The sequence below is a fragment of the Danio aesculapii genome, chromosome 15, assembly GCF_903798145.1.
Source record: "Danio aesculapii chromosome 15, fDanAes4.1, whole genome shotgun sequence".
Lineage (NCBI taxonomy): Eukaryota > Metazoa > Chordata > Actinopteri > Cypriniformes > Danionidae > Danio > Danio aesculapii.
Genome location: NC_079449.1, coordinates 32329372 through 32346555, shown reverse-complemented (window position 1 = coordinate 32346555; position 17184 = coordinate 32329372). Strand labels below are relative to the sequence as shown.

At 36.5% G+C, this 17184-nt stretch overlaps 1 protein-coding gene across 5 annotated transcripts in view; it reads right to left on the bottom strand.

Annotated features, from left to right (window-relative positions):
* Positions 1-17184, bottom strand: part of synrg (synergin, gamma) — an 81708-nt gene that overhangs the window by 14696 nt on the left and 49828 nt on the right. For all 5 annotated transcript variants that reach the window (XM_056474519.1, XM_056474520.1, XM_056474521.1 and 2 more), the window contains 6 exons: positions 12128-12673; positions 5553-5716; positions 5342-5395; positions 4461-4557; positions 2797-2945; positions 874-984 (listed from right to left, as the gene is read on the bottom strand). In XM_056474519.1, the coding sequence (XP_056330494.1) occupies positions 874-984; positions 2797-2945; positions 4461-4557; positions 5342-5395; positions 5553-5716; positions 12128-12673 (1121 nt within the window). The remainder of the gene's footprint in view (positions 1-873; positions 985-2796; positions 2946-4460; positions 4558-5341; positions 5396-5552; positions 5717-12127; positions 12674-17184) is intronic.

Genomic DNA, 17184 nt, shown 5'->3' with positions numbered 1-17184 from the left:
ACCCTGGTCTCTTACGCCGAGTTCAGACTGCGCGATTTCAGCCGACAGGTTTTGAGAAATCGCCGAAATCACAGGCAAATCCGTGCTCGTTCACGAGAGTAACAATTACACAGCGTGAACTATCAAAGACGCCATCTCAGAGAATCGCCGATGAGTCGCCGACACCCGTGAGATATTTGGCATGCTAAATATCTGGAGCTGTCGGCGATTAAAAACCATGCTGTGTGAAATGTTCTCTGATTGAAAATAACATCGGCGATTATCTACAGCCAATGAAAGAGCAGGAATGTTAACAAGCATGGCTTTGGTTGAGAAAAGGGCTTCTTTTCAGTCTAATTAGACCCAAGTAATGGAGGAAAAACTAGTGGAAATTTGGCAGGAGCACCCAATGTCTGTTTAATGTGTCATCTAAGCAAAACCACAAGCAGGTAAAAAAAGAAAAAAATAGCTAATTCCCCCTCAAAAGCCAGGTGAGCACAATAAGTACATTCTCTACCCCACTAAAGGTTTCTGTCTTATTATGTAGTTTATAACAAAAGATATACTATGTGACATCGCACTGTTTTTACGTCACTTCTCGCGTGTTTAGTTCTGAGATGTAGTTTGCAGACCGAGACAAAGTTGTCGGCGATTCTCCTATTGTGAAGTCATGCAGTGTGAAACCCCCTGTTGCCGAATCATCTTGCAGTGTAAACAAAGCAGCGACGGAATGCTACCCCAGATAGTCATGCAGTGTGAAAATCTGTGATGGGGCTACTTTGAAAATTGCGCATTACTGTAAGTATTAGCTTACTTAAATCCAAACAGCTACTATTTAATAAGTGTTTTGTGTGTGTTACTAATGGTAATATGCATATGTGTGTGTGTACAGACCTTGCTGCGTGAGTCCACATTGAGCAGGCACACTCCACACGCCAGCTCTTTGGCATTCTTAATGCCATGCCTCAATATACAGGAGGAGAAGTCCAGTGAGCTCTCATCAGGCTACAGAAAAACACACACACACACACACACACACACACACACACACACTCAATGAATACAGTTCTTAAAAAGCAATTGCGCACAAATCCCTGCCTGTCAGTCAAACATCAAATGGCAGAGGCCAGTAAAGCAGCCCATCAGCCTCACAGCGGTTGATTGGCCCCGCAGATCAATACATCAGCTCAAATCTGCCCAAAACAGCGGGAAAAGCCTCCACCCCTCCAAACCATGGTTATTTTTATTATACTTCTGAGCATTTGTGGTTTTTCAGAGCTGTGCTGAGACTCTTATTCTCCAGAGCTGATATTATCTGACCGCACAGCTCTAATATTATCTGCTGGCATTGATAGTCTCCCACGAGAGAACTGCATGACAAAGCACTCTTGGGCAATCTGTTCTGTGCTACTGCACTTTCTGAAAATACAGTACGTTTGGTGTTCTTATTGTGAGCAATTCATTCAAGCATACGTTTCATTTAGAAACAGTATTTTGTGTAATGTTTTATGTAAAGGTGAAAATGATCAAATGCTCTTGTGCTGTATAAGAAGCCAGCTTTGATGTTGCATGCTTGTGTTCAGTTGCCTGCTCTTTTGAGTGCGTTCACACCATTAATTCAAGAATTTTCTGCTTTTTAGAATTCTATCTAAACATCTATCGCTACTTATTTTATCATGACATTAACAGTGCTGTTCAGTAATCATTCCTGATAATTATTAATGTTGAAAACAGATACATATTTTTGTGGAAAAAGACTTTTTCCAGTAACACTTAACAATAAGATTCGATTTGAGTAACTACTGCTAAATTGTCATACAAATGGTCATGAGAGGCTGTCTTTCTGGCAGATGACTTAGTAGGAAAAACCAATTCTAAGTATACTGAATACTATGGAAGTCAATGACTACAAGTTTTCAGTTTTCTTCAAAATATCTTCTTAAGTATTTAAACCAATGGTCTCAAACTCAATTCCTGGAGGGCTGCCGCTCTGCATAGTTTAGCTTCAACCATGTCCAACTCACACCTGCTTAATAGTCTCTAGTAATCTTGAACACCTTGATTAGTTGGATCTGTTGTGATTAGGGTTGGAGCAAAGCTGTGCAGAGCTGCGGCCCTCCAGGAATGGAGTTTGAGATCTATGATTTAAAGGAAAAAGAATTGATGTTGTAATGTGATTCAAATATAATTAGTTGAATAGACTTAAGCATTCATTAAGTTGTTCAAGCATAAAACGAGATGAAAGGTCTTTTCAAATGCAAGCGCCGTCAGGAGCAGCAGGCGAACACAGAAACTCCATTGAAAATGCTGGGGTAAAATACATTTTCTTATTTTAAACACATGGTGGAATAGAATTTAATGCAGTGCTTCATGCATATTGCGAGACCCACTTTATATCAGAAAGTGAAGATCACAGGTTTTTAAAAGCAAACAGACCTTAAACACAGGGATTTTGTAATGACATAGGGGTCACCGGAAGCGCTTGAACTGGGTTAAAAAACTTGAGATTGAAGGCTCTGGCAACTGTTAACGGGTTATTATGGTTATTACTTATCTTTGAGGGTACCATGTTTATTTAGAACCATAAACAAACTGAGTGGAATAACCTATACAATAGATTTTATTGCACACCTTTCAGTCAGAATAAAGAATTTCATCAGACCTAACATTAATGGAGCCATATTGAAAAATTCGTATTTAATTATGAATCACCGGTAAATTGTTAGTCATTATTTGTGAGTAAATTGTGCAATGCACTACCAATACTACTGTACTGTACTAACTACAAAATATAATACTATATATTTTGAAACTCACTGTGAGGTTTGACAGCGACATGAAGCCCATCAGGTTGTTCCACACGCGGCTGATGTCTTTAAGCAGCTCCTGCAGTTTCTCTGAACAAACGGCCGTGGCTTTGATTCCCAGCTCTACACGCTTGGTCACACGATACACCTTCACCACACCTGATGATACATACACACAAAAATATAGAAATATTCTCAACCCAATTCATAATTTCAATATCACAAAAATCTTGTCCAAATGACTCAAATCCCAGTACATATTCATACATACATATAGCTCTCAGGATATATACATTATATATATATTTATCAGTTCCTGAGAGCTATGAAGGTGCTCCAGGATTGGCCAGCCCAGTCACCAGACATGAACATGAACATTATTGAGCATGTTTGGGGTAAGATGAATCCAAAGAATCTTGATGAACTCTGGGAGTCCCGCAAGAACACTTTCTTTGCCATTCCAGATTACTTTATTAATCAGTTATTTGAGTCAGTGCAGAGATGTATGAATTCAGTCCTCCAAGCTCATGGGAGTCATACACAATATTGATTCTTTTTCCACTGCACCAACAGACTTTATATTCTATACTGTACATTATTTCTGTTAAGTGGCAAGACTTTTGTCTAAGCAAAGTCAGACCTTCGGTCCTAATTAAATAATTAAAAATCAAGGCATGATCATATTTTATTTTGGTAAAATAAATGTAATCTAGAGGCCTTTGCTTTTCATTAAGCCTCTTCTGATACCAAACGATCAACTAGAAGTGAAATTTTTATTGGTCTTTTGAAGTTATTAAAATTTTGATAGGCAAGAAGACTTTTGTCTGGTAGTATATGTAATATCATGCACAGACAATGCAGACTTACAGATCTTTTTTACGAGGAGCTTTCTTCTTCATTGTAAAATTCACTACACAGTGAGCAGTGAATAAATGAACGAGTCAGTTGTTGTGGAAACAGTGTTTCCAGTTTCCTCTTGGCATCACTTCGATAGCAACCAAACTGAACGCATTAAGCATACTCATAACACCGTCTGAACAAATGGATGACTTGCAATTAAACAGATGACAGTGAGTCCTAAAGAGTGGATTTGAAATCCAAACTGGATTTGTGTGCAGTGTGAACAAAGTGTGTGTGTGTGTGTGTGTGTGTGTGTGTGTGTGTGTGTGTGTGTGTGTGTGTGTGTGCGTGTGTGTGTGTGTGTGTGTGTGTGTGTGTGTGTGTGTGTGTTGAGAGAACCAAACAGGAGAAACAATAGCCCAGCAGCACCATTGCCAGCACTCCCCAATGCTGAATGTCCTTTTAAGCTGAACCCATTAGAGCTGCCCAGAATAGTTGCTCTGCTCTGTAACACAAGCCTCCCCCCGGTCAGACCCACAATGCCCTGCTCGGTAAATGCTAGAGCCGGATCAAAGAGCTTTAACGGTTTGTTTCTACGTAACGGCAGCACCTCGTGTTCCCCTCCTGCCAGCATGAGCACGTACAGCTCATTAAAGCTGTCCTGTATGTGAGCAAGAGCACTGAAATAGGAGGTAACCAGAACACCTGGCCTGTCTGTTTGACTGAAGACTACGGGGCGAATGAGGAATCGCTATCAATGCGGATGAAGGCATAGTACATGTTTAACTGATGTCTGGTTTCTGATCATTAAATAAAGTCTGACTGTAGTCTCACCCAGAAGGTACTCCATGCCCTGTGCCGACTGGATGACTTCGGTGCACACTGTGGAGCTGCTGATGCCATTGAGGGTGTTATTGGCGGTGGTAATGACCTGAAAGGGGAAGAACAGACAATAATAAATTCATATAGCAAATATATGCGGAGGAAACACCCCAAATTAACATACTGTAACTCAAAGACGTGACACTGTAGGGAAACAATTAGACCTAGCAGAGGATTTCAGAACATGATGACAGCCAATGTAATGAAAGTTAATGAGGTCCACTGCTTTGCATTGGCAGAATATTTTTGGAAATCTCTTCCATGTCCAAACAGCTCTGCTTGAACACCTCAGAGACTAGACTGAACTTTCGGCTTCTGTATGGGGTGAAATAATTCTCCATACCAGCAGGAAGTGTGTGTATTTGTCATTCAAAAAGGAAACAGAGACAACCAATCAGCATGCTTTTTTTCACTAATGGGCTTCGCTGCTTATACAACATCCTCATAATTTGGGCATCTCTGTTCTAAATGAATGACTTAATGGAAAAAAAATACATACCACCTACTGGAGTAAAAACTTATTATAATTGATTATTCTTGTCCAGTCTAGCTCTGACTACACATATAAACCCATGCAGCTTTAAACACTGTACCTTAGACAGTAGTAGTAAATAAATCACCTCTTCTGATTGGCTATAGTTACTGCTTGTGAAAAGAGTTTGTGTCTGCTAAATAATAAACCAGTGATTTGGTGAAAGCAGTTCTGAAGAGATTATGGTGCTTTTTATGTTACTGGTTTATTAGGTGAATATGACAAGACTATCTAGTGAAAGATATGGTTATACAAGTATGCGCAAAACTCTATATGGGCATGTTTGTGGGGGTACACATACCTGCAGAGCGCTCTCCAAACACCTCTGCCATTCATACGCGTATCGCTCACTCTCCTGCCAGCAAAGTTTAGAGCAGAGACAGTGGGAGAAAGATGAAACAGAATAAGAGCTTTGTTCATTGAGAATCAGGCTGTATTCAACAAGGAGAAGCTGTCTGTGTGCTTGAAGAGATGAGGAGAACGAGAACAGAAAGAGTGACTGACTTACTGACCTCCACCTCTCCTGTGAGGTCCTTGTACTTGTCGCGGATGATCGGCAGCGCTGGTTTTTCATTTAGGGTGTTGGATCGGTCTCTGAAGGGCTGCTCAGGGGCAGGAGAGGGGATGGAGCGTACGATTTCTTTCTCTCCCAGACTGTGGCTGCGCTTATGGGAACCTTTGCCAAAAATAAACGGGTCAATGACAAATGAGAGTGTCCATGATAAGGAAAATGTGACAGCATGCATGCCACATTCTTAGATACATTGCTTTTATTTTAATGCAGGAAATTTTTAGGCAAGTGAACATATTTACTAGGGTTGTGCGATTTGGGGAAAATATCTAATCTCAATTTTTTTAACTGACATGTGATTTCGATTTGATTTGCAATTTAATTTTGTAGCTTCAACTTCAGCTCAATATTCTGTATCGTAGCTTCCTACTGCTAAAATGCAGTGAGTGTCAGTTAAAATAAGATTCTGACACAGATCATTGAACTGTTTGAACTGAATCTGTGAGCAATCGAACAACTAGAACTAAGTGAATCATTGAAACTACTTGAAATTACTTGAACTGCATGAATCATTGAAAGGATTGAATTGTTTATCTTGAATTCCAGTGTTACAGTAGTGAATGTAATCATGTTCTAACAATTTGATGTGAATCAGTGGTTTGATCTTTGTGAATTGGTCAAATTAATTTCAAGTAGACCGAGGTACCTCTTATTTGGTTTATTTATTTATTTTTTTTGTTTTGTGCATTTGATTGTGTTGAATTAATCATATGTATGTTGGAATGGGTTTGAATTGTTTTGTCTTGTAAAATATCTATACAGTGTTATTTTGAGGGTGTAAGGAGGCCATATTGAATAGTAATAGAATGCAATTCAAACTGGTTTAGTTCTGTCTGACTTATTTTTGTCTTTAGCTCTATAAGGAGTTACTAGGGTTATTGCACTACTAGTGTATCCTATGTAGCACTGACTTTATAAACATGAATTTTTATTTTTTACTTATAAATTTATAAGTTGGCACCCCTACCCAGTCAGATCGCTATAAACTTAAAAGATATTAACTTACTCCAACTTTTATTCAAAATTTGTTTTTAAATATTCAGAAATTCAACAATTTTTATCTAGAGCGAACGGTAGTGAGTTATGGCATTAGCTATCTCCTGGTGCCTTCGTGATGTTTTTTCATATGGTGTAACAGCTGCGAACAACTCTGAAATTGTTCTTTTCTGTTGCTCGCTACTAGATCGAGTGTCACTGGCAGTACTTTTAGTTGATTTTTTAGCAAGACATTCCACATTTAGCTGCCTGTGGTGCTTTTTTAGGTGCTGGTTGTTGTATTTACTCATGCTGTGGCAATAATTCTGCGACAGCTCTTACAAATGACCTGTTCTAGCTCGGTGTCTGTGATTTGAAACCAAAATATTCCAATGTTACCAACATGCTGTTTTTCTTTGATATGAATTTGTCTATTAATGCTTCTGAAGAGGCAGACGCCATCATCCCGCTTGTCCCCACTTTCCTGTTAGTTTGCTTTAATGTAGGCGTTCTACATAGTTCAGTTGCACAATTCTGATTGGGCAGAGCGAAAGTGTGCTCACTCAATTGGCTAGTATTGGCATTTGCAATTGGCATTTGCTCTGGGTGGGGGAAATTATATGATACATATATATTTTATATTGCAACCTCTTGCGATTAGCTAATTGCAATGTTTCAATTCAATCCGACTTCAATTAATCGCACAGCCCTAATATTTAATCTGTTTAAATATATTATGCAAGTTAAAAATTAGGGATGCTCTGATCAGGATTTTTGCAGCCGATACCGAGTACCGACATCTTGTCATGGTTATCAGCCAATAGGGAGTGTCGATTCTGATGCTTCAATCTTTATAATGCAAAAAGCACATTTGCCCTTAATGTATGATACTTAAGTGGAGATCTCTCCTTACCTAAGAGAATAAATTAAGGATGCATATAATGCCTTAAATATATCTCTTATAGCCATTTAGGTGTGAACATGATCAGAACACTGTAAATGATGGAAGAATAATTTAAAATGTCTTGATGAAGAAAAAGTTAGTCGCGCATATTTGATGCGTAAGAAGTTAAAATGCACACCTATAAATCCATTACTTCTTTACTAAAAGGAAGTAGGCCTATAAACTATAGTTTTTTGCAATAAGTATATTACAGGAAGTTATATTATTAAAAATATTTTTAGGTTTTATGTAATATTTTCAGCAAGGTTTTAGTGAACTTGCAATATTGTCAAAAACACAAAAGTTCAGTTCTTATAAATACAGGCCTAAATACATGCAAGACCATTCAAATATTTTGCTCATCTCCAACTAACACAAACACTTGTAATCGATTCATGAGATCGGCCAGATCAGTGAGTACCGATCAAGTCATTAAATGTGATGATTGACTGATCGATCGGAGCATCTCTAGTAAAAATGACTTTTTATAAATACAAAAACAGTATTCTTGTTAACTAAAGCCAACTGTAAGAAATAGCAGAAAGTAAACTGTAATTAGATAGTTACTTTAAAAGGTAATTGCAATAAAATCTAAATACTATATATAACAATTACAATTAGAAACAGAATCAAATAAAGGCAAAATAAAGAAAAAATAAATAAATAAAGTACATAAGCACATCAAAATTACTAAAACTTATTCTAAATATTAATACATACTTTAATAGTATAAAAATATTATTAAAATGACACGTCTAAATTACACCACATCACAGTTTGCAAACTGACATTAGACTGCAAAACTTTGCCTTGTCATTTGCGGATATAATTTAGTGATATGGGGACACTGATTTGATGTAAATGCTAATAAATATTAACCAGTTATAAACATTTTTTCCAAATAATAATAATAATAATAGGATTGTGGCAAACTACTTGACCTTTTCTGTTCAAAAACTTAATTTATTATGATTTTTTTCATGATATCAGAAGAGTTGTACTACACTGACTTGTAAAAGAATTTAAATTTCATTAAAACATTTTTAAACATGCTCATCACACAGCAAAATAGAATATATGAATTGCATTTTAAAGCCATCTGCATATAATATTGGAATATTCAAAAGATGGGTCATGGATCGAAAAATATATGGTTGTGAGACATGTAAAATGACACATCCAACCCCACTACCCTCTCTAGATTTAATATACGAGTTTAATTGTTGGTCCTGCTGTATAATTAAAACTTTCCGAAGCACCCAGGCTGTCATCGCTAATCCGCGTGGGGCCACAACACAGACCACAAACACCTAATTTGCAACAAATGATAATTATGTGCAAAAGAGCAGCATAGTAATATGGGCATCCATTATTCATCAGGCATCACTCAGTCAAGACACAAAACCTGCAGTGGGCACACATAAGCAGGGAGACGGACAGCAGCACAGAGACAGGTAATCAAACCCCTGCTGGGATTCACATCAGTCTCTGCATGCTTCCAGGCGCTAATCCATTGCTGCATGAATCCCATTCCTCAGATTAACTGTCTGATGGAAGCCCGACAGAGGAGTAGACCCTCTTTTGTTTGAACAAATGAAATTTAGCGGATGTGGGTGGGGATCAATAAGAGGCAAATAAGCTTTTATGTTATTGAGTAAGTGCTAATGCATTATGGGGGGAGTGAGGATGAAAAGCCAGAGGGGGAAAAGTAAGAAGGGATTTGGGTGGTGGTGTTTGTATATAGGCGTTCAGTATGTGCTTCAGACGCCACTCTGCCATCTGTTGACTTTCAGAGAGAATGCAGCTGTGGAGATGCACTGGAAACAATGCACGCTTTAGGTCTCGTTCGCTATTACTAGTGCGCAACAGTTGGGTTCTGAAGGTAAAAGCGCTAGTCAGGGAAATTGATTTTTAACCTTAACTGATAAACCTTTAAAGACAGACCTGTTCTGTGAGTTCTGAGGTTGATAATGGAGGGTATATGCTATTGGTGAATCTATTTGATTGCATTAATTCAACTTATTTTCAAAGCATGTTCTGTTTTTGTGTAGAAAAACTGAAAGTGGACCAATTATGCCTCTTTTTACAAGACGTTACTAAGTCTCTGATGTCCCTAGAGCATGAATGTGAACTCTCAGCTGAAAATACCGCACAAATATTTTGTATAACTCTTTTAAGGCTTTTTTTTAAATGGACCCTTTTAGGCTTTGATCCAAATTATTCTATTTTGGTGACTGTCTCTTTAAATTCAAATGAGATTGGGCTCCCAGCCCACTTTTCAATAGAGGAAGGAGCTACAAACCCCCATGCATTAGCAGTGGCAGAGCACTCAAAACTCTATGAAAAACTGAAAAAGTAAATAAATAAAGTGGCTCAAAAGAAGGTAGTCTATGAAGACTACAGTGTCCATTTGTGCATCCTAAAACCCAACATTTATAAAGCCTCCTAGTCCCAGACATTATGCTCATTAACTTCTGCTTCTCACTCAGGGCTGCCTATGCTAATGAGGGAGAGATTGTCATTAATGGGCAGGACTTTCGCTCTTTGATGACATGTACAAATGAAGAATGTTAATCAATTAAGTGATTAAAAAAAGTATTTAAGTGATTTAATTTTTACCATTAGAGGCTGGCTATATTCACACACTGTTGGCACATAAGTGTGTTTAAACCCTTCTTTAAAAAAAGTAATGTTTGATTGTAGGCCCCTTTTCATGCTTTGCAGAAAATTACACCAATCAGAATGTATGCCAATATGGATCTTAATCCTGCCCACTATGATGTACTGCAAATTACATTAGTCTCCCTAAATTTTCATAATTATATATATACATTTATATATACAGTTGAAGTCAGAATTATTAGCCCCCTTGTTTATTTGTTTCTCCAATTTCTGTTTAATGGAGAGAAGATTTTTTTCAACACATTTATAAACATACTGTAACAGTTTGAATAACTCATTTCTAATAACTGATTTATTTTCTCTTTGCCATGATGACAGTAAATAATATTTGACTAGATATTTTTCAAGACACTTCTATACAGCTTAAAGTGACATTTACAGGCTTAATTAGGTTAACTAGGCAGGTTAGGGTAATTAGGCAAGTTATTGTATAATGATGGTTTGTTCTGTAGACTATTGAAAAAATAAATAGCTTAAAGGGGCTAATAATTTTGACCTTAAAATGGTGTAAAAAAATTCAAAAACTGCTTTTATTCTAACCGAAATAAAACAAATAAGACTTTCTCTAGAAGAAAAAATATTATCAGACACACTGTGAAAATTTCCTTGCTCTGTTAAACATCATTTGGGAAATATTTAAAAAAGAAAAAGAATTCAAATGGGGGATAATAATTCTGACTTCAATTGTACACATTTACGGTCAACATTATTTTCCTGTCATTTAAATTTGTCTTGGGACTTATTAAAGCTGTTATGTACACAGTCTTGTACCTTTGACTTTTTATTTGATTTTCATAAACTTTTTTTGCTTCAATTTAAATTTTGTGACTCTCCGTGTACCTTATTGGTAAGTTCACACGGAATCTCTGCACACAGAAATCTGCAGATTTTTAGCCCGTCAATGAGTCTATGTATGTACTTGTGTAAACTGTGTAATTTTTGTAAATTGTGTTAATTTACTTATATTTATTCAGTTTTATTACATTCATTTCAGTAATATTATTGACTAATATGAAAATGTTTATTTGATTTATTTACAATACAGTTTGTTAAGTAATATTTTCTCTTTTAGTAGATATATAATATGAGAGACTTGTTTTGTTTATCAAACAAGTGGATCTAATTGGATTTGCATTGTAATCATTAAATAAAAATCATTAAATTATTTTTTATTTCATATATTACGTTTTTTAGTTATGATACTCCGTATAAATCTGCAGATTTTTTTTTTACAAATTCTTTGCATAAACAGCAAAAAATGTCTGCAGATTCTGTCTGGCCCTACTTATTAGTTTAGTTTATGGTTTATAACACTTCAATTAAATTTTTAAAAATCCTATGGAAAAAATACTTCATAACCTGCTCTGCAAAACAAAAAGCCATAAATGCATTGACAGCGTACAATCTGTTAATATCTGAGCACTGTTGTTTTGTTCCTAAATTGATTATCAAAAATATTCAAGCAAGTCAATAATTTAGTGATGCATTCATAAAGATAGTAGTTTTTATTGGTGCTATAAAATATGTTGTTTTGAAAAAATACATAAATACTGATTCTGAATGAATCTGGGCAGGGTCTTATTTGTCAATGATCAGCCTAAACCAGTAAAAGAACATTAGGAATTTTTTTGCTGTTATTTTTTTGTTAACATAATTTTATGTAAACACCCTTTTAATGTCTTTTTCAACTTTTTTGCCCTCTGAAGAGAAAAGGGAAACGTTCAGAAAAATAACCATCACATTCCAGTGTAAGAAATTACAATTATTAACACCTTACAATGAATAAAAGTCAGTTTTGTTAATAGCTATTTTCCTGGATTGGGAGGTAATTGGGATATAAAATGTATGCAGCTGGCAAATGCGACTTTGGTAGGTTGCAGCCTTCAAATTAAGACAAAATATTGGGATGCACTTACCTTGCACTGACAAGTCGAAGGTTGCAAGTTCGTTCTTGATCATCTCCTCGCTGGATTTCACCTTAGCCTGTGTGCTGGCCTTCAAAAAATCTGACTTGCCAAATTTGGGCTTGTCACCTTGAAAAGCTCCGAACTCATCTGTCATTTCGCCCTGGTTGCTCTCTGCTTCTGTGGCACCAGGAGGAGAGTCCGATTTCTCTGAAACCGTGCTGGCAAAGTCACCGAAGTCATCATCGTCATCTTGTCCGGCCTGCTCAATGGAGCCAAAGTCAGCGAAGGCTTCAAACTGGCTTTCACTGGTTGAGCTATTGTCTTCGATTGGGAAGGTGGTGACTTTGGCGACTGTAGTGTGTGTGATGTTTTCCGAGCTCCCAAAAGACGTCTCCTTCCTCTGGACAACAGCTGAAGAGGGCAGACTACCTTGAGACCCACCCTGGAGCTTCTTACCTTGCCCTGATGGGAGCTCGTCCTTGTCAGACCAGTCATAGCTGCCTAGACTGCTGATGGTGGATGTGCCAAAGGGGTCAAATTTCATATCATCAGACTCTGTAATGACAACATGGAACATTGCAATCAAAAAGAAATCTTTTAGGTCTCACTGTCATTGTAACTGTAGTTTTAAGCACAAATGCAGAACAGAATATTCTCAGTTCAATCAAAATTCAGCACTACTGATTTTTGGTTATGTTACAGTTTAGTTTCATCTAACAAATGAGTTAAACATTCTTAAACATGAAAACAAACTCGAAAACAAATTAAAATGCTAAAATAAGCAAGATGTAATGTATTATATTAAATGCTTTATGCTAATTAATTCTATTAAAAAGAACAACTGATCCCATTGCGTATACGGTATCATGTAAAACTTACCATGTTTACAATACCAGCCTTACATTTTTAGAAACCAAAAGGCTAAACCATAAGCAAATCACTGAGAAAAGCAGCTTTATAACACTAATCTCATGTTATTTTGTGTACATTTTGAGGCTAAACTTAATTTCTTTTTCATAAAATTATTTTAACTTAATTTTTTTTTCTCATAAAATTATTTTAGTGCACCTTTTCCCCCTTGTATGTTTTCCCCAATATACTATATCCATCCTAAGTAAATTACATTAGTGGTTCCCAAACTTTTTCCAGAAGACCCCTATTTTAGCTTTCAAAATTCATAGCAATCCCTCACCACCAGGGCGCGAATTAAGCAGTGAAATCAGGGGGATCAGTATTTTGAGGGGTATCTAGTGGTTCTCAGTGACATGTGAGATATTAAATAAAAGCATTATTAAATAAAAAAGGTTTGCTTTCCTGCACCTATTAATGGATGACCATGAAGGACTGCACATATTTTTTATTTTACTCTTAAAATTCCATGTGCAAGCCAGTGTATAATAAAATACAAACCATGCATAGATATTTACATTAGATGTCGTCTACCCAGTTGTTGTCTATTGGAAGGAATGCATCAATAGAGCCACCATTTTAGTACAGGGTAGCGCTCCTTTGAAATCCAAGTCCAAGGTGCACTGGTGGACTGGCCCTCCAGAGCCAGAAATATATACACATATACACATATATCTATGACCGGGAGTTTTCCTGGTGGTCAGTATGCAAATATTTTTTTAAATATGAAAATTTTAACTTTACATAATTTTTCTACATTGATGGATAAGTGATCGCACGGGCATTGCCGACAAAAGAGCGTTTGTTTGTCTGCATGGAAATGTATTATCCTCCCTCCCTGTTAAATTTGATCTAATTTGAGTCCTAAAACACACGCCCTCTTCGTCCTATTCGTTTGTGAATGAATCTCCATTATGAACGACTCGTTCACTTAGCTGACAATAGTACAAGTTTCTAGCACCGCAGCATCTTGTCAAATTTCATTTACATTGTTTGCTGAATTTTTTACAACCAAACTACCATAAGCCTAGTATTTAGTGCGAGTTGGTGCTACTTTGCCTTATGGTCAGTGCAGTAAGTTACTGTATTATCATCAATAACGTTACTTGTTTAGCACAAAGGTTCGTAATATACAAAAACGTAAAAAAATTAAAAGTCCAGCATCTTCACATTGGCTTTGGTCTTCACTAAGTGTGGTTGAATGACATAACATGCTGGGAGCACTGTACATATGTGGCGATGCTATTAACGCATGCTCAGGGTCCGCATACAATATCTAGTTTATTTATCTATGCAAACTATGTATCTAGTTTTACAGACACCTACAAACACCCTTTTAAAGAAACATTGACGAAACATTTTAAAGAAATATTGAAGATATCTATTATTTTACTTATTAATATTATTTAAGATACAGATCAGAGCAATCTATTTCTTAACTATTAAAGTGCAGACCCCACATACATCTTGTTTTGATGTCCTTCAGGCAGGATCAAGCATTAATTAGGGGGGGGTCAGACCCCCTCAAATCACCCCCTTAAAAAACCCTAACAGAGAGGAATAAAAATTGTGTAAAAAAAACGTTGTATTAAAATGAACAATGATAGCCAGATGTTAAATGAACAAAAAAAATTATTGGTTTGTTGACTTTTACTTCACGATCTACTAAGATTTTAAATCTTCATTTAAAATTGACCATTTTTAAAATCTGTGTTTTTTTTATTTTATTTATGTGACAAAAAGTCAGTCTTTTGTGTAAACAGTCTGAATGAAAATGCAAATCCAGAAATGCTGGAAAAAAGGTTAATTGTGGAAGGTAGCCGTAATTAAATACACTTTTAATGGTGAATAAAATGGTAAAACAGACTGTCAATAATGTGTTTTATCATCAAATTGGTATCAGTCTCATTTGAACTTGTAACCCTCAAACTATAACTCATAAATCTTGTGACCTGGAACCACTGCATTAAAGCACAGACTGAAGCATGAGATAAATTATTTTGTGTAGTAAAAAGGCATAACAGTGATGATGTCAACAAAGATTAAACTTGCATTAAAGTTTGAACTGAGAAAGAGCTTAAAGGGGTGGTCCAGAGTGTATTTTTAAGGCTTGGTTGTGTTTATGGGTTGCAAAGCAATGTGATATCATGCTTCATTTGTAAAAAAAAAATAATAATAATAAATAAATCATTATTTTTTTCATATATCTTACTTTGGTTATATACAGCTACTCAGCTATCATGAAAATAACTGTCATATTTTCTAGTTACTTCGAAAGCTCGGCCTTAAGAGGCTCTGATTGGTCAGCTAGCATAATGTGATATGATTCGCAGATCAGCTCCACATCACCAAAAAGTGTCTCTGTTATAACATCACAGCGCCTCTGGCCATGCCCCTTCTCTGCGCAGGGTGTATGCGCATAATCTGAAGGGTTTATGACATCATTAACCCGGATGTATTTTTTAGTACTCCCCAAACTTTGTTCGCTGTAGGTTTTGCTAAGCTAACTTTGTAAAAGCCAATGTCTACCTTTGCATTGAACTATGAGCGTCTTACATTCAGAGATGTTGTTTATATTCACTCAGCTACACTACACATCAACTAAAGTTTAAAATATGATATCGTAGTAGACCTCCCTTTTTAAAATCCCAAGAGTTACTTCTTAATTGCATACCTGTCAACCCTCCCGTTTTTTCCCAGGATTCTCCTGTATTTTACAGTTCTATCCCGCTATCATCTAGTAAAAGTATTTTCCCATATTTATCTCGTATTTTCAGTCTTTCTCTGAAGGGTGGCAAATAAACATTAAAGAGCTGAGTCTCCCTATACGCAACCTACACCGCCGAACCACCAGGGGCCGCCCCTTGCTCTTAAATGTGAGTCTGTTCTGTGCTTTCGCTTTGTTTAGGCATAAAACACTTTGAAATAAATATAAAACCGCGGGATTCACTTTTCATTACAGGTGCCGTCTCCCCTTTATATGCAATCCTCAAAACAGATGTAGCTGACTGCAACATGCAGCATGACTGTCAGCTGACGTGCTCCATAGTGATAAATAGACGCTGTTTCCCAAACGGATTCTGTAATGTTACACATGATTTGAAGCAGGCCGAAAGTCTGGGTTTTGGGTGCGTGTTTGAAAAGACATCTACACATAATTAATAATAATAATAATATCTAAAGATGTCGATCTTGGTGGTTTTTTTTTAAACACAACTAATTTCATCCTAAATGAGCATAAAAAGTTAGGAAAGCAATCGAAAGCTTTCATTATAACGTTAGAGCTGTGCATTTTTAAAGTGACACCTGTTATTTAATGTATTGAAAACAAAAAAATCTAAATAAATAAGAGATTCATTCGTTGCTCTTCAATCAGAATGTGTAAGTTATACAGTGAAGAAACGGTTAATGAGATTTGATAGCTTGATGATTTGATATCTATTTCATTAGCTTTTAATTTTAATAAGCTGAACTGTTTGCTAATGTATACAATTTCATTTTTCTTTTGTAAATAATAATAATAAAACATTTTACTGGCCATTTAACTGTTTATTTACAATGAAACAGCTCCAAATGAACATATTTAGTAAATTCTGGATTTTTAAATGGTGGGGGGTGGGGGGTGTCGGGGGAATCCCTTATTTTCACATCCCAATATTGACAGGTATGTAAATGGCCTGAGAGTGAGTAAATATTTTAGGGGAGAAAACTACCCCTAAAATATTCTATATACATTGCTTACATAATTCACCCTATTTAGTCTTAATTGTTTACTCACATATGCATTAGCTTAAAGGTCCTGTGAAGTGCTTTCAAATTAGCATTTTTATTCGATGTTTGACGTAATCTCAACTGCAATATACAGAGAGGGTGGGGCATAGAGCAGCTCCTCCCTTTTTAAAAAAACAGCCAATAGCATTTTGTTTTAACACCGCTCTGCCTAGTAGGAGTGGTTGAGCTGAAGCGCATCAAATGTGAAGCGTCTTGAAGGGGGCGGGGCATGTGAGATACTAGAGAGCATTTGATTGGTCACTATTTGGTGAGAAACTGAAGTATGAGGTGACGTGAATAAAACGGTTGATTCATTTAGGTCAGGGGTAGGGAACCTATGGCTCGGGAGCCACATGTGGGTCTTTGACCAAAAATATGTGGCTCTC